General features: G+C 43.4%; 3 protein-coding genes across 8 annotated transcripts in view; 2 read left to right on the top strand and 1 right to left on the bottom strand.

Annotated features, from left to right (window-relative positions):
* SUPT6H (SPT6 homolog, histone chaperone and transcription elongation factor) overlaps positions 1–9,658 on the bottom strand; it is a 33,690-nt gene extending 24,032 nt beyond the window's left edge. The window contains exon 1 of one of the 2 annotated variants that reach the window (XM_045984646.1): positions 9,514–9,658. The gene's annotated coding sequence lies outside the window, so the exon portion shown is untranslated. Of the gene's footprint in view, positions 1–9,472; positions 9,493–9,513 lie in introns of those variants that run through there. The other variant, XM_045984647.1, reaches the window with a different exon arrangement.
* Positions 9,659–9,931: 273 nt separating this feature from the next.
* SDF2 (stromal cell derived factor 2) lies at positions 9,932–21,578 on the top strand. 2 transcript variants are annotated; one of them, XM_045984648.1, is made up of 3 exons: positions 9,932–10,134; positions 13,222–13,418; positions 19,268–21,578. In XM_045984648.1, the coding sequence occupies exons 1-3, from the start codon at positions 9,984–9,986 to the stop codon at positions 19,553–19,555; spliced, it is 636 nt and encodes a 211-aa protein (XP_045840604.1). In that variant the 5' UTR covers positions 9,932–9,983; the 3' UTR covers positions 19,556–21,578. The 2 variants fall into 2 exon arrangements, with proteins under 2 accessions (XP_045840604.1, XP_045840605.1); XM_045984649.1 differs by lacking the exon at positions 9,932–10,134 and adding an exon at positions 10,398–10,562.
* A 736-nt stretch (positions 21,579–22,314) lies between these two features.
* KIAA0100 (KIAA0100 ortholog) overlaps positions 22,315–22,949 on the top strand; it is a 31,466-nt gene continuing 30,831 nt past the window's right edge. For 3 of the 4 annotated variants that reach the window (XR_006815916.1, XM_045984806.1, XM_045984808.1), the window contains exon 1: positions 22,315–22,455. Coding sequence is in view for 3 of the 4 variants with exons in the window: in XM_045984806.1 (XP_045840762.1) it covers positions 22,388–22,455 (68 nt within the window). In the remaining variant the exon portion in view is untranslated. The remainder of the gene's footprint in view (positions 22,456–22,949) is intronic. The other variant, XM_045984807.1, reaches the window with a different exon arrangement.

Here is a 22,949-nt window from a genome sequence, read left to right as displayed (position 1 = left end):
AGAATTTTACTTCACTTATCATTTGGGGGCAGGAATGGGTGAATGAGGAAAGAAATTAGTGTAGGAGACGTTATATAGGTAGGGATATGGTAGCAGCAAGATTATATGACTTGCTCATAAATCTGGGAAGCAAGTGCCACCTAAATGACAGATACTTTCATATACACTATACTTGGCTGCTGACAGAGGAAAAAGGACAATTCTTTTCCACAGATTAAATGACATTTCATGAACTTGAGCCACGTGTGTGACTACTAATTGGGAGCATTTGCATGGAGAAGGGAGTCTCTTTAGAAACATGAGAACCATAACTCTGTTTTTACCATTTACTTCCCTAGCCAAAAAACATTTTGAAAGTGACTTCCACAGCCTACAAAATAAAGGAAATGCAAAGATTGCTGAGCTTAAGAGTACAGATCAAAACCTGGTCCCGTCATCTACCAGATATATAAACTAAGAAAATTATTGAATTTGTCTGGATTATCAACTTCTTCTGAAAAACAGGAATAGCACTACCTACCTTGTAGAGCAATTGAGACTATTACATGACACGGGAAAGAACAAAATTTATGGTTTCAATCAATGTTAACTGAGTCTGAATTTGAATCTTGGGCCTAATTTTTCTTAGCATTCTGTAATTTTGTACCAACCAGTCCCAACTCTGTCTTCTACCTCCCCGTTTTCAGACTCACCCAGAGCCTGGAAATGGCAGAACCATAACATGGACTTACCTGGGCCTTGTAGGACTTTATTAGATTTATTTGAGAGAGAGAGAGAGAGAGAGAGAGAGAGGAGAATCTCAAGCAGACTCAGCACTGAACACGGAGCCCAATGCATAGCTGGGTCTCATGACCCTGAGCCAAAACCAAGAGTAGGACGCTTAAACGACCATGTTACCCAGGTGCCCCACATCTTGTAGGACTAAAAAAAAACAGGGGCACCTGGGTGGCTCAGTGGGTTAAAGCCCCTGCCTTCAGCTCAGGTCATGATGGGGGGGGGTGTCCGTCTCTGCTCAGCAGGGAGCCTCCTCCTCTCTGTCCCCACCTGCCTTGCTGCCTATTTGTGATCTCCATCTGTCAAATAAATAAATAAAATCTTTTAAAAATAAATAAATAAAACTTAAAAAACAGCACGTATCACACACATCATAATATCAAGATCCCATTCTGGAATCCTGAAGCTGGCTGCTGATAAACTCAGCATCAGTCCTCATCTTGTCCTGGATATGGTCCATCATGTATGTGCCCATTTTCCACACCTAAGACCACAAGCTTCAGGATATTAAAGACCATATCTAATTGAAGGAGTACTAAAAACTATGAAAACATAAATGGCAAAATGAGAGGCATCAGAAGGCACTTTGTGATTCTGTACTAAGTAACTTATATCCTTCCAGTGCTCTGCACAAAATAGGAACAGCTAAATATCTGTTAAATAAATTACTTGTGTTTTCATATTGTTGCCACATTCCCAGGTAAATATGGCAATGGGATGGGAGAAAAGAGGAGGTTGGCTAAGTTACCTGAAATGGTCTGAGCTCTAGGAGGCTTAGGTGCCATGGCTCTAATTTTTCTGGAAGTTACCCTTACTGATATCACAAGCAATTAATTTAAGATTGACTGAACTCAAAGAAACAAAACTGAAGGTACTGGGTTCTGGTGGAAAGGGAGGGGCAATGACATGGTCTTATGTTCAATTTCAGGCTGAGGTTTCAGATGCCATTCAAGCTTTACTGAATGCCTGCCGTGTACGTAGACGTGTATATACATTCTGCTCAGACCTGGGGATTTGAGGAAAAGCAGGATTATTTCTGGTAGAGGGAGAGAGATATGAAAACAAATAAGGACCACGGAACAATTCTATGCATTACATGCAGAGAGCAGGCACAGGAAGAGGATAAGAAACCACCCAACCCACAACACTCACACAAAACTCAAGCAAAACTAATATAGGCTTTTCCTTTAAGCAATTAAAAAAACAAGAGTGCCCAGAGGAACAGTAATCACACAACTACCAAGTTCCAGACACTTAAGGAACATCTATTAACCCCTACACTGTCCTAGGAGTTACAGTGCACTCTCTCCACTCAACAAAGGAGATGAAAGACTCACAGAGGAAGTCACTTGTTCAAGTTGCTACAAATATCAACTGTAAGAGCTGAGGTCTGAGTTAAAGTGTGTCGGATGGACTCTGAAGTCACAGCTGCACAGTTGTTTCTAGTATGTCAGCAGGTCTCCAAGTGTGGTTAGGGGACCACCTCCTTCCTTCTCTCATGAGTGTACAGTGGAGTTTTCCAGAGGTAATATGACGTAGAGTATCGCAACATTGAATGCATTGAATGAAAACCCAGCTGTATTCTATGAAGGGAGACATTAAAAAGATGGGGGGGGGGTGCCTGGGTGGCTCAGTAAGGTTAGCATCCGACTCTTGGATTCAGCTTAGGTCGTGATCTTAGGGTATGGGATGGAGCCCTGCACTGGGTGGAGTCTGCTTGTCCCTCTTCCTCTGCTCCCCTCATTCCCCACACCGTGTGCATGTTCTCTCTCTCAAATAAATAAAGTCTTTAAAACAATGTCACTCTTCTCACTACTTTTGTTTTGAAGATTATAATAGTTTTTTAATAAAAGTATCATTTATGGGGCGCCTGGGTGGCTCAGTTGTTGGGCTCTGCCTTCGGCTCAGGTCATGGTCTCAGGGTCCTGGGATCAGGCCCTGCATGGGGCTCTCGCTCAGCGGGGAGCCTCCTTCCCCCTCTGCCTCTGCCTGCCTCTCTGCCTATTTGTGATCTGTCTTTCTGTCAAATAAATAAAATCTTTAAAAAAAAAAAAAGTATCATTTATGTTAAAATGTAGTGAGCTTATTTTTTTCCCCAGTTATATTATTAACATATAATGGGCATAAAACACTGTTTAAGTTTAAGGTGCATAATGCATTAATTTAATATACCCATATACTGCAAAATAATTACTTTTTTGGTGATACTTTATTATTTCAAAATGAATTAATATACCCAATTGTAATTTCTTATCTTGTAAACATCAAAATACAAAAATCTCATAAACATCAACAGATACAACTCACATAAACAAGATGTCTTTGCAATCTGGAATTATTTTTCAGAGTATAAAGGGGTCCTAAGATCAACACATTTGAGAGTTGCTGTGCTATACAGCTACACACCCAACGGGTGGTAATACAAGTCTTGTGGTTAGACTGATATTCTTTTTTTCCCCCAAGACCTATGTCCTTAAAGTAATTTACTTTGAGTACTGTAGAAAGTGAGTATCTAAAACTGCTAATTAAATCTGGTGCTCTAATTTGAATCCTCACATCACACCCCCGCCCCCAGCCCTGAACTAAACCATTAAAAATAGATTTGGGTACAGCACCCCCCCAGACATGACTTGCTTTAATTAGGCTATCAGGCCCACAAATTCAGTCTTATAAGGCCTCAACATCTTCGTATTAAATGCCAGCTCCTGTAGACCAGATGCCCTTCCGTCTACTTACCAGAGAGAAACAGACAGCCTACCTGACGAAAACAACAGCCTTTTCTGTCTCTGGGGGGCAGCTGGTACTCTGTGCTACGCGCAGCTTTCCTCCCATTCCCTAGGTTAGCAATACAGTACATGCTGTGCTCTAGTGGGGGGAATGCTTCCAGTCTAGCTCAGTGCCAAGACTTTCAGTTAAAGAGGTGTGCCAGAAGCAAGCCTGACTTGCTGCAACTCGCAGGAGCTAAATGTGTGGAGGGTGCCGCAGCACTGCAGGCTGAGGTTGGCAAGCAGCAACTATTCTCTAACAAAAACACTCTTTATTAGCGTATGATTACCATTAACATATGATATCTGAGATGAGCCCAGCAGAGTTCAGATTTTTTATTTAGAACTTAGGCTCTTGAATTTTCCCCACATTCAGACGGTTAAGTTAAATCTGCTACTGAAATAGGTCTAGAAAGGGCATGGGGTAGCGAAGAGAAGTTTCTCCAGGCAGAAGCACAGCTGCAGTACAAGATGTGGCTCAAAGGGAGAGGCTGGCCGTTACCATGACATTCTCTGGAAGAGGAATGGAGCTGGGATCAGATTGCCACAGGGAGGCCCTCGGCAGTCCCTCCTTTTCAACAAGACGATGTAGGAGGCAATTAAAAGGAGACTAGAGCAAAAAAGATGTCTGTTAATTCCCTCTACTACCAGCTTCAATGAACATTTACTTTTAAATACATACATATATATGTGTGTGTACATATATACACACACACATACAGGATTAAGCTCTGTGCTGGGACTTGGGTATATAAAAATGAGTAAAATATGCTTCTTTACCTTGGTTGAATTCAATCTATCCAAAAAAATTTGTAAATGCAGTTATGACAAAGCATAATGAATACTGTATTATAGTTATATACCAGGACCATGGGAGCGCTATCAGGAGAGAGAGATGTCAGAGAATGCCTTAGAAAAGCTGATGCCTGAGTTGAGAGGAGTTAAGAGGATAATCTGGAAAGAGCAACATGAGCAAAGGTTTAGGTCTAAAAGGGCCTAGCAGTATGGGGAACAGCCCCACAAATCTGCTATGGAGTTTCAACTCTAAAATGTTCTGTATTTTGGAGCGCCTGGGTGGCTCAGTGGGTTAAAGCCTCTGCCTTCGGCTCAGGTCATGATCCCATGGTCCTGGGATCAAGCCCCACATCAGGTTCTCTGCTCAGCAGGGAGCCTGCTTCCCTTCCTCTCTCTCTGCCTGCCTCTCTGCCTACTTGTGATCTCTGTCTGTCAAATAAATAAATAAAAATCTTTTAAAAAAATAAATGAAATGTTCTATATTTTATTTTATTAATTTATTTATTTTTAAAGATTTTATTTATTTGTCAGAGAGAGAGAGAGAGAGAGAGAGAGAGTGTGAGCACTGGCAGGCAGAGGCAGAGGGAGAAGGAGGCTCCCCGGCGAGCAAGGAGCCCGATGTGGGACTTGATCCCAGGACACTGGGATCATGACCTGAGCCGAAGGCAGCTGCTTAACCAACTGAGCCACCCAGGCATCCCTAAAATGTTCTGTATTTTAAATTGAACAAAAGCCCAGGACTATTACAAAAGTGTTCACAAGGGACTACCCAATTTGGAATTCAAAAACCTAGAAGTTTAGTAAATGAAGAATTCAGAATCCACTTAAGAAAAGTTCTTTTAAATTCAGAACTCTTGAAGAAAAATCCTAATCAAACCAAATCAAGATGTTAAAATAAAGAAAAAGTAAGAGGTGCCTGGCTGGCTCAGTCAGAAGAGCATGCACTGATCTCAGGGTTGTAAATTTAAGCCCATGTTGGGTGCAGAGATTACTTAAAAAAACAAAACAAAACGGGGTTCCTGGGTGGCTCAGTGGATTAAGCCTCTGCCTTCAGCTCAGGTCATGATCCCAGGGTCCTGGGATCGAGCCCCACATCTGGCTCTCTGCTCAGCAGGGAGCCTACTTCGCTTCCTCTCTCTCTGCCTCCCTCTCTGCCTACTTGTGATCTCTATCAAATAAATAAATAAAATTAAAACAAAACAAAACTATACACACATAAAAAACAGAAAACGTTAACTCTACCTATCATCACTTTAATGTGCTACCACGTTTATAGGAAATAACAATCTTATGAACTTTTTTTTTTTTAAGGGTTTTATTTATTTATTTGAGTGAGAGAGAGAGTGTGTGAGTGAGAGAGAGCACAAGCCAGATGGGAGAGGCTGGGGGAGAGGGAGAAGCTGACTCCTCGCTGACCAGGGAGCCCGATGAGGGGCTTGATCCCAGGACCCTGACATCATGACCTGAGCTGAAGGTAGATGCTTAACGACTGAGCCAGCTAAGCACCCCTTTTAGGATCTTTTCAATAACAGAGCATAGATAGCACTGTTGCTAATGATGACTAGTTTAAGGAATTTAAAAATACAAGTAATCTCTTCTCTTTCCACATTTACTTGCAGAATAAGGACAAAAGAGGAGCAGAAACAACTGAAATATGTAACCAGAATCAGAATCCCTGCAAGACAGGATGGGAGTAAGTTACTGAGTCTTGTGTCACACACACTGGGGAACATATTCCTAACCACGGAGGGCCAGATCTGCCACTGCAGTACAAAATCTGACACTGATGATATGTAAATGAATGGGAGTTGCTTAATTTGGCCAAGGGGCTTTAATTTGTTGACCCATAATCTAGGAGTACAGGGGTAACTGAAAGAATTGGTGACCAAGGTACCATGGGAGCCTTTAAGAGTGGACTCCAATCTGGTTTTCAGAAAGTGACTTTGAATAAAAACTGTAAAACTGTGGAGGAATTAGCTAAGGGGAGGAGCTGGCTTCTCTGGTGGTCATACGAAGAGTGGTGGTGTTGGAGGAGAGTATGTCCAGCACAAGGCCCAAGGACAGTGGCAGGGCCAGTGAGAGCCAGTTTGACTAGAGAGGAAGCAGAGTTTATAATGAGTTGGAGTGAAGTCATAAGAATCCTGATAGAGTAATTTAAAGATTGTGACTCTAAAAGCTGCTAGGAAAACCCCTGTAGGGTTTTAAACTGAACTGACTTAAACCAAACTGACTTAGTATACTTGCTAATTCAACAAAGATTTATTTAATGAGTGCCTACTACATGTCAGGTATGTTTAAAAGAAAAAAAAAAGAGTCCTTGTTCCTAGGGTATCTATATTCTGGTGTAGAAAACAAACAAAATAAACATTGCTCTAAGTACCAGAAGGGAAATAAATACCCTCATCTCTGAGAGGGTGAGTTTAGGCTGAGATGTCAACAATAGGTAGGAAGAGGTTCCTGGTAGAAAAGGTAGGCAAGAACTTGGCATATGGTAGGCAATGTCCTAAGGCCAGCGTGACCAGAGAATGATGAAGGCAGCAGAATGGGAGAAGGAGGAGGGGCCTGCTCAAGTGGGGCTCTGAAAGCCATGGAAAACCACTGGGGTGCTTTAAGCAGGGAGACCTGGGTTGAAACAGGGAAAACTGAGGATACCCTTGTTGGAGCTCAGGCAAAAGATGATGGTGGTTTGGAATAGGGTGTAGAAGCGAAGATGAGAACAGAAAACAGATTTGAAATATTTTGAAAGAAGTGACAGGGCTTACTGAAAGACTTGGGTAGGAGGGTAGTAAGGGAAAAGAATCCAAGATGATTCTCAGAGGTTTGGCTTCAGTTACCATGTCGATGAGAGTACTTCTTAGACAGGGGAGATCACGTTTGGAATTATGGGAAAACTAAAATGTTCTTTTTATTATGGTAAATTTGGGATGTCTAAGAAACATCCAAATGGAACTATTAAATAGGCATTCTGTGTATGATTCTGGAACATAGAGGAGGCAGGACTAAAGAGCTGAACTTGACAGCTGCCACTTTTCAGATGGTAAATAAAGCGGTGAGACTGGATCATCTAAAGGAAGCATGCAGAGAGCCCAAGATTAAACTCTGAAGGAAATTCAACATTTACACACTCGGCAGAGAGCAAAAGTGGCTAGCAGAGGACAGTGAGAAGGAGCAGCCAGAAAAATGGAAATGATCCAAGAGTTAAGTGTCAATGAAACCAAGAGAAGAGTTTCTTCTTCTTCTTTTTTTAAAAGATTTTATTTATTTATTTGACAGAGAGAGAGATCACAGGTAGGCAGAGAGGCAGGCAGAGAGAGAGAGGAAGGGAAGCAGGCTCCCCACTGAGCAGAGAGCCCGAAGCAGGGCTCGTTCCCAGGACCCTGGGATCATGACCCGAGCTGAAGGCAGAGGCTTCAACCCACTGAGCCACCCATGCGCCCCTCTTCTTCTTTTTTAGAAAGGATTTCATTTATTTGAGAGTGAGCGAGCACAAGCAATAGGAGGGAGAGAGAGAAGCAAGACATCCCACTGACCAGGAAGCCTGACAGGGGCTCTATCCTAGGACTGTGGGATCATGACCTGAACCGAAGGCAGATGCTTAACCAACGGAGGCACCCAGGCGCCCCAAGAAAAGACTGAGTGTCAAGACAGAAGTAAACTGTGTTGCATATTCCAGGGATTGAGGAAGGTAAAAACAAAGTATCCATGAGATTTGGCAATAAAGAAATCATTAGTAACCTCCACCAGAGACCTTCAACCAAATGATCAGAAGAGAAACCAGACTAGTAGAGCTAGAAAAATGAATAAAATTCAAGAACGTTGACATAGATAGAAATCTGGCTATGAGGGAAATGAAAAAAATAAGGATGATAGCTGGAGGGGGATGAAGGGGATTCCAGAACATTATTTGTATGTGATGGGAAGAGATTTTTATGGAGAGGTAGGACGGGGTGATTGATTTTACCAGAGAATAATGGAGAGGAAGAATCTAAGGATTTTACAAAGGACCCTGACCACAATGCCATTTATTGAGACCAAGAACATAGGAGCACGGGCAAATTTACTTGCCTCCAAAGACCGTTTCCAGTATATTACATGGCCTTCCGGAAGGTCTACTGACTGTGAAACCTGACAGCCTCTCTAGACTGCACCACTTCTAGACGTGATTAATCTCTTAATAAGGTTTAAACCTCTTAGGGAGTAACTACGGTAATCTAATTTAGTAACCATACAAGCCAACTAAAGAAGAATGTATTTGTGTTGGCTGAAGGGACACAAGTGATGGAAAAGGGCTCTAAAATCAGGTGATGAGGGAGCAATCATACTTTTGAAATCAATATACTGAAGACTTTAGAATCGGTACCTTCCAAATAAACACTGCAAGTTAAGTTTTTTTTTCCTAGAAGAAATTAATCAAATTCAAAACTGTTTACATTCTCCATGCTCATTAATAGCAGCGGTGTAACTCAATACTCCCTTGCTACTTCTGATACTACAGTGAATTTCCACGGATGCATTTTCAGAGAGCTTAGGCCTCCTCTTAAAGAAAAATAAGTATCACTTCTTGAAACAACCAAGAGAAACGAACTGCTCCAGCTGGTTCAAGGGACTGCCTGGAGAGAAAGGCAGAAACTGGAAGAAAATCAAGTTTTGACTCAGTAGCCCATTCAGATGTTTGCAGTAGGCGGTTGATGGTTGCAACCATCTATAAAAGTTCTAATTTTATTTTCTACAATAGGGAAAAAGATGGTATTTAGCATCGCCCTCTAGCCCAATGGCCTAACTCCTGAAAGATCCGTAGGTTTAACATCGCCAGAACAAAAAATTCGATCACCTGATCCTGACTCAGATGCCCCAAGTCCCTTCCATTCCCAAATCCTTTGGCGTGGCCCAATTTTCACAAGCTCTCGAGAGAAGCACGGCATCCCAGGAAGCCTGTTGATACCACAGAGCGCCCAATTCACGGGCTCCGGGTGGCATAGGGTTGGGAAAAGCTCTGAGACTCTAGGCAACTACTCCGGTTTCCTTCCCCTTTTCCCTCATAGAGTAGGGAAGGCCGGGGGGGGCCCCCTTCTTCCCGTATACGGCTCCCCAGTAACTCTTCCCTTACGGGACCAGGCCCTAGAAGCCTGGTTCCTCACCCGACCCTTTCGAGGAACACGCTTTCCAGCTCGAACTTTACCTGCCTGAAGCCCGCCGCTACTCCGGTGCGCTAAGCCCCCACCGAGGAAAATGGAGTCGTCGAACCGAGACTGGGAAAGGATAGTACGGACCCACCGCACGGCCCCTCCGCCGCCACCGCCGCCGCTGCTGCGTCAACGTGCTACGTCACTTCCGGCTCCCTGTCACTGGGAGTGGGCGGGCCATTTCTTTCACTCTTCTCCCACCTGGCTCTCAGGGCTTCGTTTAGTACGGCGCGAAAACTGGCCGAAGCGGCTCAGGAAGGTAAGCGTCACAGAGACTTGGGAACAGAACTCGGGGATCGGAAGAGTCCGGACTCATGGCTTCCTCGGGCCGCTCTAGCCAAAGGAACCATAAAGAGTAAATTAGGACTTCCTCATTTCCTCCTCTCTGTGGTTCCGCCGGCAGCTTCCGGTTCCGGGGAGGGGCCGAGTTTTCTTCGAAGATTAGGGGCTCTGCGCTACAGCTAGGATGGTTGTGGTGTCGCTACTGTTGTTGGGGGGTTTGTGGAGTGCTGTGGGAGCGTCCAATCTGGCTGTCGTTACATGCGGCTCGGTGGTGAAGCTACTCAATACGCGCCATAACGTGAGACTGCACTCACACGACGTGCGCTATGGGTCAGGTACTGCCACCCGGGTTAGGTAGGCTGGGAGGGGCTGGTAGGCTCTGGAGGGGGCGGGGCCAAGAGAAAATTTGAGGGGTGTGGTCTGGGAAGGTTAGGGGAGCCCGGGGGAGGTTCCTGAGGTCTAGAGGCGGAGAATCGGAGAAGTGGGCAAAATATCAGCTTCTGTCGGGTGAGCTGCGTGTTGGGCACATTACACGCACACTTTTTTGGACTTATAACATTCCTACAAGGTAGAGACGATTGTTATCCTCATTTTACAGATGAGGAAACAAACTCAGATATCTAAGTCGCATGCTCAGAGCCTTGCAGCTAGTGAATGACAGAGACGGGGTTCGAACCAAGTCTGTCCAGTTTCAAAGCCTGCTTTCAGCTACTCCAGGCTGGCACTATTCAGTGCGGGAAAGACAGACATGTAGAAAATTACAGTAAGTGCTGTACCTCTGAAGTCTTGAATTCCAAGACCTCACTTTTTGACTATTTCTGTTCTAGCTGATTTGCATCTTACGCTTGCTCTTCAACCATTTTCCTTTGGCCTCTTTTTATTCAAACTTTACCCTTCTTGTAAATAATTTAAAGCACTCATTGGAATTGGAGAGGAGATCGTTAAGAGGGCTTTTTAACATAGGATATTAAAATGCTTGGTTTGGTTTGGGTTCATTTATAATTTAGCAATTATTTGTGGGTTCATTCGGTATAGATTTAATAAACTCTTATTACATTGCTAATAGTAATCTAGATACAGGAGATATAATAGTGAGCCAGTCACCAAGTTACAGGAAAACCAGAACTAACCAAAAAAAGAGAAAAAAGTTCAGTTAGTGAGATGTGAGATGCATCTAAGATGATTGCTAGATTTCTGTCTTAGATGTCTGATGATGCTATCAGTTAAGAGAGGATGGGGGCTAGTCTGTGGTTCGTGATTCTCAAAATGTGTCTGACTAGTTAGACTAGGAAAGGACTGAGTTGTCATTTTTGGGATGTTTTATAATCCTAGCAGCCATTCAGTGAACACTTGCTATGTATCCAGCTCCCTACTTTTTAATTTAATCTAGATTCTTAGTGAAATTGTTTAGGATGCACTGTGATTATCAGTCTGGTGTCGATTTGAATCACTTGAAAAATCTGTTGAACCACGTATAAATGCTTTAGTCCTGATCTCTGATAAGTATTTAAGAATGGATAAGGCTAGAATTTTAGGTAATCCCAAGGTTTAAGGGTGGGAGAGGAGTCTACAGCCATACCACCCTGAAGGCAGTCCATCCTGTCTGAACCTTGATTGATGGGAGAGGAAGTGGAGGGTTGAACAGAACAGGAAAAAGTGCAAGATACAGAGTATAGACCATGTTTTAGTGAAGTATGGCAATGACCCAGGACCAAGAGAGCTGTACGGCAAAAATCAGAAGTAAGAAGGAAGGCTTGGTTTGCCTTTTTCTTTTCTTTTCTCTTTCTTTCTTTCTTTTTTTTTAAGATTTTGTTTATTTATTTGACAGGCAGAGATCACAAGTAGGCAGAGAGGCAGGCAAAGAGAGAGAGGAGGAAGCAGGCTCCCCGCTGAGCAGACAGCCCGATGTGGGGCTCGATCCCAGGACCCTGCGATCATGACCTGAGCCAAAGGCAGAGGCTTTAACCACTGAGCCACCCAGGTGCCCCGCTTTTTTTTTTTTTTAAAGACCTTAACGGAGTCGGGGTGCCTGCATGGCTCAGTGGTTTAAAGCTTCTGCCTTTGGCTCAGGTCATGATCCCAGAGTCCTGGGATCAAGCCCCGCATCAGGTTCTCTGCTCAGCGGGGAGCCTGCATCCTCCTCTCTCTGCCTGCTTCTCTGCCTACTTGTGATCTCTGTCTGTCAAATAAATAAATAAAATCTTAAAAAAAAAACAAAAACCTTACAGAGTCATTGTGAGCTGAGTGAGGCAATACAGAGAAGCTGGTAGTTTGGCTGTAACATTCACCCAGATATCTGTGGTGTAAGGGTGTAAGGTGTTAAGTGGTAAAAAGTGAGTGTTATCAAGAGGCTGTCAGGCCAGGCCAGGGACAGGAGGAACAGGTGAGAGTAACTAGGAAAGTGTCTCAAGTGCCTTTAAAGAATTGAGTGTAGATGAAGGCCTAGGAAAGAGAATATCCCAGGAGTTTATGTGAGAGAGTGGTCTCTGAAGTAACTTGGCAGAAAATAAAGTTTCTTGGGAGGCCATGTAGTAGAGTGGTTAAGAGTGAGTTCTAGAGTTGGGCCATCTAAGTTCAAACCCCAACACTGTGTCTTGGTGCTGTGTGGCCTGGGGTGTACTATTCAGCCTTTCTGAGACTTCAGTGTATATTGGGGATGATAATAATATCTACCTTAGGGTATATGCATGTATCAAATAAGAATATTCAGGCAAAAGGTATGGTTTGGTATCTGACATTTAGTAAGTGCTCAGTACACATAGCTGGCTAGCAATTACTATTTATATATTTTCTTTTTTCTTTTTAAGCCTGTAGGTATGTGTTTAATCTGGTACCTTTTAACCAGAATTTTATCTCTTTAGGCAGTATTAACCAAATTTAGGGGACTTAGGATTACTTTTATAACACATTGATTGATCACTCACAGGACATTGGGGAGCTGCAGTGATTGCTTAGATTAAAGTTGACAGAAAAAGCTGGTCTCCTTTTTATTGTGAAATGTGACAAAAGTTTTGATTGTAATACATAATAAACATTTAAAAATATTAAACATGTTTCAATCATGTGACATATACTAGGGGCTGTCTAGGTTATTGTATATAGGTACATCATACTTGTGTTTCAAAAAAATGAATATAAGTTCATTCACTAAATAGTGCCCTTTGATGCAAATTCTTAGAGTTTTCTGATATTGTACATATAATTTATCAGACAATAATTTTCAGACAATAAATATATAAATATATTTAGTATTTCTCATGTATTTTTTAAATGTTATAGATGAAGAAATAACAAGCATAGGGTTTCTTTCCTCTCCACTCTTCCAAACCTATTTTATAATACAGGGCCCATTATTGGCCTTAGGAAAGAGAGGGATTGGGTTGAGCTCATTCTCTCTCTTTTTTTTTCTTTTTGGACTGCAGGTAGTGGGCAGCAGTCAGTGACAGGTGTAACCTCTGTGGACGACAGCAATAGTTACTGGAGGATACGGGGGAAGACTGCTACAGTGTGTGAGAGGGGAACCCCCATCAAATGTGGCCAACCCATCCGGCTGACACATGTCAACACTGGCCGAAACCTCCATAGTCACCACTTCACCTCACCTCTTTCTGGAAACCAGGTGAGGTGGCATTCTGTGGTCACTGGTATCCTGTGCATTCATTGTGTTGTCTAATATCTTGGTCCTTAGCCCTTTCTTTTCTGGGTGTAGATGTTCTTTTTTGTGCAGGCATGGAGAATTGGCTTTGTCTCGTAAGTATGAAGTAAATTATTTCTGGTCAAAATAGAGACTTTACATCTAGATGAAATCAAGAAATGAGAAAAGACAGAATAGGTATATATTGGCATATCATAAGTCATCTTGATAAATTCTGCAGCAAAGAAACCCAGTGTTGACACATGAAAAGAGCTCAACATCATTAATCATCAGGGAAATGCGAATTAAAACCATAGTAAGATGTCACCTTATACCTGACAGAATGGGTATAATCAAAAAACACGGAATAACAAGTGTTGGTGAGGATGTGGAGAAAACGGAACCCTTATGCACTGTTGGTGGGAATTTAAATTGGTGTAGCCACTTTAGAAAACAGTATGGAGGTTCCTCAAAAAATTAAAAATAGAAATGTCATATAATTCAGTAATTCTGTTATTGTATGTTTAACTAAAGAAAATGAAAACACTAATTTGGAAAGAAATGTGCACCCCTATGTTTATTGCAGCATTATTTACAAAACCTGAGATACGGAAGCAAACCAAGCGTACGTCAGTGGATGCATGGGTGACAAAGATACGGTGTATACGTATATACACAGTAGAATATTACTCAGCCATAAAAAGAACGAGATCTTGTCATTTGTAACAATATGGATGGACCTAAAGGGTATTAGACTAAATAAAATAAATAGGAGAAAGACAAATACCGTATCATTTCTTTTATATGTGGAATCTCAGAAAACAAATGAATAAACAAACCGCAGAATCAGACCTATAAATGTAGAGAACAAACTGATGGTTGTCAGAGAGGAAGGGGGTGGAGAGATGGGCAAACTGGGTAAAGGGAGTGGAAGATAACAGGCTTCCAGTTATGGAACGAATAAGTCATAGGGATAAAAGGTACAGCATAGAGAATATAACCCATGACATTGTAAAAGCATTGTGTGGTGACCATTGGTAGCTACACACGGTGAGTGTAGCATAATGTATAGACTTGTTCAATGACTATGTTGTACACCTGAAACTGATAAAACAATTGTGTCAACTATTTTCAAATAAAAAAACAACTGTTTCTAAAGTTCGAATAAAAATTATTTTAGATGAGGCCAACTAACCAACCACATTAGGAAAATGAATTAAGTATTATGCCACTTAATGCCACAAAAACAATTTTTGTTTTTATTTATTTATTTCTTTTTTAAAAAATAAAGTAGGCGGAGAGAGGAGGAAGCAGGCTCCCTGCTGAGCAGAGAGCCTGATGTGGGCCTTGATCCCAGAACCCTGAGACCATGACCTGAGCCGAAGGTAGAGGCTTAACCTACTGAGCCACCCAGGCACCCTTAGTTTTTATTTTTTAACTATTTTTTATTTTTATCTTTATTTTTATTTATTTATTTTTTTAAAGATTTTATTTATTTATTTGACAGAGAGAGATCACAAGTAGACAGAGAGGCAGGCAGAGAGAGAGAGAGGGGGAAGCAGGCTCCCCGCTGAGCAGAGAGCCCGATGTGGGACTCGATCCCAGGACCCTGAGATCATGACCTGAGCCGAAGGCAGCGGCTTAACCCACTGAGCCACCCAGGCGCCCCTAACTATTTTTTAAAGTAAGCTCTGTGCCCAGTGTGGGGCTTGAACTCACCACCCCAAGATCAAGAGCAAGCTGTACATGAGCCGGCCAGACACCCCGGTATTGTGCCATTTTTTTTTAAAGCCTTGAACTTTTGGGAGATAAAGGACTCATTAATGAGGGCTTCCCTTCCACTGCCACTCTGCACATAGTTTTTCCTATTAGCATCTTATATTAGTATGGTAAATTTCCTATAGTTTATAAAGCAGTTAAGGATACATTGTTATCAACTAAAGTCCTAGTTTATTTTGATATCCGTGGTTTTTACGTACTGTACTTTTTCTGTTCCAGTTGCCCATCCAGGATACTCCATTACATTTAGTTGTCATGTCTCCTCAGGCTCCTCTGAGGTGCGGCAGTTTCTCAAATTCTTGTTTTTTTGTTCTTTGTTTTTATTTTCTTTTTTTTCCCAAATTCTTGTTTTTGATTACCTTGACAGTTTTGAGGAATGCTGGTCAAGTATACGATAAGGTGCTGTTTTATTGGGATTTGTCTGGTGTTTTTGTTACGGTTAGATCAGGCTTAGAAAGGCTTTTAGGAGGACGGCCACAGGGGTAAAGTGCCATTTTTGTCACATTGTGTCACAGGTACACACTATCTACATGATTTATGACTGTTGAAATAGTGTTTGTGATGTTTCTCCTTAAAAGTTATTCTTTTCATCTTTCCACCCCCCTCCTTTCTGTATTGTACTTTTGGAAGGATGTCCCTATGCACAGCCCACACTTAAGGAGTGGGGAGTTATGCTCCCCTTCCTTGAGATAGAGTAGCTAAAAAAGTTACTTGGAATTCTTCCACATGGGTAAATGTCTCTTCTTTACTTACATATGCAATCATTTGTATCAGTATGGATTCATGAATATTTTGTACTTTGAGTTAAAATCACATACCACTACCTTTATTTTGTTGCTCAGATTGTTCCAACACTGGCCATTGGGAGCTCTTTTACTTGTCTCCTGTGTCCATTTGACATACTCCCATTTTTGTGTATGTGTGTGTTTTAACCTTTCCTTTTCTTTTTGGCACTTGAAGATACTTTAGACTCGTATATTTCTTTCTTTCTTTTTTTTTTTTTTTTTTTTTTTGGTAAGATTTTTATTTATTTGTCAGAGAGAGAGGACACAAGCAGGGGGAGTGGCAGGCAGAGGGAGAAGGAGGCTCCTGGCTGAGCAAGGAGCGATGTGGAACTTGATCCCAGGACCCTGGCATCCTGACCTGAGCTGAAGGCAGACGCCTAACAACTGAGCCACCCAGGTGCCCCATCTTGTATATTTCTTGCCCCAGTCCTAGAATCAGCTATTTCTCCAAGGAGTTCTATTTCCTTTTATTGAAGAATGATATTAGAAACCATGATCTTAGCCCTTACGTGAGCTTGTTGCTACTGGGGTGTTGTCTCTTTTAGGCCTTCTCACCTGACAGAGCAAAGAAACATGTATATATATGTAGACCTGTCTATAAATATAGATATTTTTTAGAGTTTTTTTTGTTTTGTTTTTTAAAGATTTTATTTATTTATTTGACAGACAGAGATCACAAATAGGCAGAGAGAGAGGAGGAAGCAGGCTCCCTGATGAGCAGAAAGCCCGATGCGGGGCTCGATCCCAGGACCCTGAGATCATGACCTGAGCCGAGGGCAGAGACTTTAACCCACTGAGCCACCCAGGTGCCCCTATAAATATTTTTATGTATAAATATATCTTGATTATATTAAACGTGAGTTCCTATTGATGTCTCCAACTATAATCTATTACCATTTAGACTGTACTGTTCTCCTCCCTTTACTTATTTGTAAATTTCCACACAGATACCTGGTTCCCACCGCTGTCATCCATTTACTTGTTCAGTTCCATATACAAGTATGGTAGAATTGTGGGGTGCCTGGATGGCTTGGTTGGTTAAATGACTTTGTTTTTTGTTTTTTTTTTTTTAATGTTATTTATTTATATATTTGACAGACTGACATCTTAACCCACTGAGCCACCCAGGAGCCCCCCCCCCTTTTTTTTTAAGAAATTTATTTGAGAGAGAGACAGCATGCTGTGGGGCAGAGGAAGAGAGAAGCAGACTCCCTGCTGAGTGTGGAGCCTGATGGAGGGCTTGATACCAGCACCCCAAGATCAAGACCCAAGCTGAAACCAGACACTTTTTTTAAAAGATTTTATTTATTTATTTGACAGAGTGCACAAGTAGGAGGAGCAGCCTGCAGAGGGAGAGGAGAAGGAGGCTCCCTGCTGAGTAAGGAGCCTGCCATGGGGCTCAGTCACAGGACCCTGGGAACATGGCCTGAGCCGAAGGCAGACGCTTAACTGACTGACCACCCAGGTGCCCACCAAGTCAGACGCTTAACCAACAGCCAGTCAGGTGCCCTGGTTGTTTGACTCTTGATCTCAGCTCAGGCCTTGATCTGAGGGTCATGAGTTCAATCCCCAGTTAGGCTCCATGCTGGGCATAGAGCCTACTTTAAAAAAAAAAAGTCCATAGCAACAAACAAACAGACGATCAACAAAAAGTTGCACTGAAAACAATACAAGTAGGGATGGCTGGGTGGCTAAGTCAGTTGGGCGGCTGCCTTCGGCTCAGGTCAGGATCCCGGGGTCCTGGGATCGAGTTCCACATCGGGCTCCTTGCTTGGCCTGCTTCTCTCTCCACCTCCGCCTGCCACTCTGCCTGCTGGTATGCTCGCTCACTCGCTCTCTCTGACAAATAAGTAAATAAAATCTTAAAAAAAAATACAAGTATAGTAGAATTGTTAATTATGTACAGTTCCCTTTGCCTAGAGTCTTACAGACTATTTCCAAATGGCTACTTTTAATCATCTGAAATTATATAGCTTAGGATGGATTTATATATTTCTGAAATAATCAGTAACTTTTTTTAAATGACTTTAACCCCCCCTTTTTTTTTTTTTTAAAGATTTATTTATTTATTTATTTGGCAGACAGAGATCACAAGTAGGCAGAGAGGCAGGCAGAGAAGAGAGGAAGGGAAGCAGGCTCCCTGCCAAGCAGAGAGCCCAATGCAGTGCCCGATCCTAGGATCCTGGGATCATGACCTGAGCTGAAGGCAGAGGCTTTAACCCACTGAGCCACCCAGGCGCCCCCCCTCTACCTTTTTTTTTTTTTTTTTACGTTTTTTTTTTTTTTTTTTTTTTCCAATTTATTTGTCAGAGTGAGAACACAAGCAGGGGCAGGGGCAGTGGCAGGCAGAGGGAAAGGAGAAGTAGACTTCCCACTGAGCAAGGAGCCTGACGCAGAAGTTGATCCCAGGACCCTGGGATCATGACCTGAGCCAAAGGCAGACACTTAATCAACTGAGCCATCCTGGTGTCCCATTAATTTTTTATTGCAATAGAAACTCTGTGAGTATTTGTTCTTAAGGGGAGGAACTCTACTGTTTACTCTATTTTATTTAGTTTTCACAATTATTTTGTAAGGTGATACTGTCATGAGTCTTTAGAGGAGAAAATGAAGGAGTTGCACAGGAAGGAATGGAATGGAGCAGAGATGCAAGGTCTGCCAGTCTGCAGAGCTCATCCGCCGCTTTCGATTTTTGTGGCTTACCATGTCACTTAAAATGTAGTTAAGGGAATGAGGCAGGAATGTTTAAAGTCAAATAACAAGAATAAGGCAAATACAGGATTACTTGCAAAGTAAGTGTTTGGAACATAATCCTAGGGCAACTGATTTCATGTCCTTTGTGTCTTTCTATCTTTTTTTAAATCTTTTTTCACCATTTATTTTTTAAATTTTTATTAAAAAACTTTTCCCCATGGTTTTTTTTTTTTCTTTTAAGATTTTATTTATTTATTTATTTGAGAGAGAGAGAGAGACAGTGGAGAGAGGGAGCACAAGCAGGGGGAGCTGGAGAGGGAGAAGCAGGTCCCCCACTGAGCAGGGAGCCCAATGCAGGGCTCGATCCCAGGACAGTGGGATTATGACCTGAACCGAAGGCAGCCCCTTAATGACTGAGACACCCAGGTGCCCCTTCCACGGTTTATTTTTAAATAGCACTGGAAAGCCTTTTATTTTTTACTTTTCAGTAGCCTTATTTTTCTTTGCATTGCTTCTTTCTCCCTTCTAAGCCTATGTGTCAATCATGCTAATGTTGCTACCATTTGTGTCTTTCAGGAAGTGAGTGCTTTTGGTGAGGAAGGTGAAGGCGATTATCTAGATGACTGGACGGTGCTCTGTAATGGGCCCTACTGGGTGAGGGATGGTGAGGTGCGGTTCAAGCATTCTTCCACTGAAGTTCTGCTGTCTGTCACAGGAGAACAATATGGCCGACCCATTAGTGGGCAAAAGGAGGTACATGGCATGGCCCAGCCAAGCCAGAACAACTACTGGAAAGCCATGGAAGGCATCTTCATGAAACCCAGTGAGTTGTTAAAGGCAGAAGCTCATCATGCAGAGCTATAAGTCTGGAAGCTGTGAGCCAATATCACCACACAGTGTTCATGACATCTGTTGCTGCTCTACCCTGGGATCCCTGCCCCAGGTTCCCTGGGCAGTGGCCATGTCACCACTGAGATGAAGATGCATGACAGAAAACAGTGGCTGTGTTTGGAAGCTTCAGCCCTTCACACTTGAATTGGTTGTTCTCCCAGACTCTGGATCAGTTCTTTTTGAGTACAGGACTTGCTGGTGAAGGAGCAGATATTTTTATTAATATCGATAAAACAGAAACTGAGGGGGATACCCCTCCTATTTGGGAAATTTTTACTCATCAGAATCTTGGGATCATGGATTATTGATGTGTGACTTTTCTCCTATTTTCTTTCTCCAAAATGATAAAGAATTTCATTATTAGTCACCAGTGTTGTCCTTTATTAGGTGTGCTGTTTCATAATCTGATTGATCCTTGAGTCTGACACATGTCACTGCTGTCACTCTAGAGATGCTGGGAGCCTTTGGCGTGGGCCCTTTTAAGAGCCTTACTTGCATCCAAACTTTTTCTCTATTTTCACTTCTCTCCTAGCATCTCTTTTACTAGATTTTTAATTATGGCTGAAGACTCTCAAGGAATTCAGTTTAATAAATATTGAAATGTTTTACTCTGGGTGTGTTAACTGCAGTTGAGGAAAAAAAAAAACTAATACTCACTGTCTGCTAAATACTAGATACTGTATTATAGCTCTTACCTCCTTTAATCTTCATAGATCTGGGGTAGGTATTACAGTATTACCAATGCAGAACATGAAGGTTGAATAACTGCCTTACTTAAGTGCTTAAATTGCCCTTGAGTAAGTAACTTAAAGCTGGTAAATAAGGATAGGAATCCAGCTGTGTCTGGCTCACATTCTTTTTACTACAGTATAGTTATGTTCACTCTTGGATAATAACTGCTCTTTTTTGGAGAAATGTAGGGATAGCTTTCTCTGAAAGGGGTGTAGAAAACTTTTGTTCTATGCTTCCCTCATTTCTTCCTTTCTGTCTGCTGGTCAGTTCCAGAAAGTTTGCTCCTAGGTCTTTTGAGCATGGTAGTGGTGAACAGAGGTGTCTTCTATCTGCTGGAATTTCAGTGACTAGCAGGCCTTTTTATTTTTAGAAACAATTATTCCCCGGTCATTTCCTTTAGGGACTTAAGGGTAAACATTTGGGCATAATGGGTCTGTGCCAGATTTAGCCCATGACATTAAGAGGCTTGGTCTCTTTCACAAGGACTTGTTTCAGTACGTTGAGACCGTGAACTAGTTGAGCTCCATCTCCATTCTCTCCCCTCTTCTCACTTCAGTTGCATTGATCATTTGAGATCTCCAGAAGTAGACATCGATAAAATCAACATTTCAGGTTATTATGATACTGGGAGTTGGCTGGAAATAGTCTGGGGAGAAAGAAGAAAGGAAGTGATAGGAATCAGCTGGGTAAAGGGAACATACTGGACAAGATGAAAATGAATAGAGAGGTATGTTGCAAGGTACCCCCAACTTGGCTTGAACAGAGTTTTCACTGAGTTGCTGGGCCTTCCCTGAGGGTTCACAGACAGAACCTACCTTGCTAAGAGGCTGCACATTATAATGCTTGAGAGATAAGTATGAATTTGAAACAAATGGTGGAGTCTTTGGGGAGATGTGAAATGACTGACAAGAGGACTAGATAAGGAAACCAGTTGGAGGGGTAAAAACTGTGGGTAACCCAATGTGAAAATTGAAAAGGTGCTTTTCTGAAGGAGTGGTAAAGAGTTTCCAAGTAAAATCTTAAAGGACATTTATGGAGATTGGGATGTAAGAGCAAAGGGATATGAAGTACTTATTTTGAAATCCTCAGAACTTGTTTTAGCTTGTATTGTATTAGCATCACTGTATCAGAGTTGGAAGGGATCTTTGTCCAGTTTCCTCATTTCACAGAGATGGACACAGGCAAAATAAAGTTGATCCTGAATTATCTATTTCTTGCAATTATGTTTGCTTCCAAAATAAACTTTGTTGAGCGGTAAGAACAATATTCTCTATTTCTGTCATATCCCCTCAGCTCAGTGCCCAAATTGTGCTATACACAGTAGAGACTGAAAACTTGTCCAGCGAAGGGTCCAGAAAATTGCGTTTCTCACACAGTAGGTCAGTACATACTGACTAGAACAGTATTCAAACAGTAACATGAATGAACAACTCATTCCTCTGTGGCTGGAATGAGGTGTGAATTTCGACTGATGTCTTTTAGTTCTTGGTTTCCTCGGTGATTCTCAGATAAGGCTCTTGAGTAAGATAGGACAGCTACTCCGTGTGACCTAGGGGCATAACTTCCGCCGTACCCTCAGTTCGGACCCGAAGTGGTAAAGCGGACTCTCTAACCACCCTGGGAAAGTGCTTTGAAAGTGGAAGTTGGCCATGAAAATGAGACAGCCAAGTCTTTTGCCAGTCAGGGACGGGCTCAGACTCGGGTCTCCTGCAAGCCTCAGGCTCCGCATTTCCGGGTGCGGAAGGGTGGGTCAGGGGCGGGGCATGAGTGTCAGTCGGCGCGAGGTCCGCCCCCTACCCCTTCGTGAGCCCCGGCTCCGTTGGAGCCACGCCCATACTTTGCGCAGGCAGCCGGTCGGCCCTGCCGGCTCGCTGGCGCGGGGAGTGGGGCAGGGAGACAGCTGGCTGGCTGGCTGGCGGGCTGTCGGGGGCGGGGTGCACGCGCGCCAACGCTTCCCAGTCCAGCGCTTTTCCTGCGCTTGCTGCTGGTCGGCCCGCGGCGGCGCAGAGCGGAGCCGGCGCGGGGGGGGCCCCGGCAGGGCGGGGGCCGGAGCCAGGCAGGGCCGGGGCCGGAATGCCCCTGTTCTTCTCTGCGCTGTTGGCCTTGCTGTTAGTTGCCCTCAGCGCCCTCTTCTTAGGCCGGTGAGGGGATCCCGGCTACAGCGGGTGGGGGCTGGGGAAAGAAGAGAAACTGAGGAGGGGGCGCGCGCTGGAAAGGCGCGTGGGGCCGGGCGGGGAGGGGAAGCGGGCTGGAGGGGAAGGTGCGCGGGCGGCGGAGGAGGAGGGGGGCCGCCGAGGGGGCGCGCGGCGGGCTTGAGCGGGGGCGTGCGGCCCGAGCTGGCACCGAGAAACTGGGAGCAGGGGACACTGAGGGACCGGGCGAGGCCTGAGGGGATGCTGTGGCTGGGAGCTGAATAGGGCTGTGTGTGTGTGTGTGTGTGAGAGAGAGAGAGAGAGAGAGAAGGGGGCCCGGCCTGGTGGCCTCCATTCGCCCCTGAGTGTCCTCTTCACCGAGCGCAGAGGGCACCTGCAGCCTCGCCCTAGGAGACGGAACAGGTCTGGCTGCCCAGGGAAGAGCGGCATTTGAGCCGGCCGGGTGTGACCCCACGGTGCCTTCTCGCTGACACCTGTCTGGA

The sequence above is a fragment of the Meles meles genome, chromosome 18 (assembly GCF_922984935.1).
Source record: "Meles meles chromosome 18, mMelMel3.1 paternal haplotype, whole genome shotgun sequence".
Lineage (NCBI taxonomy): Eukaryota > Metazoa > Chordata > Mammalia > Carnivora > Mustelidae > Meles > Meles meles.
Note: the sequence above shows the minus strand (reverse complement) of the source record. Positions and strands in the feature narration are given on the sequence as shown.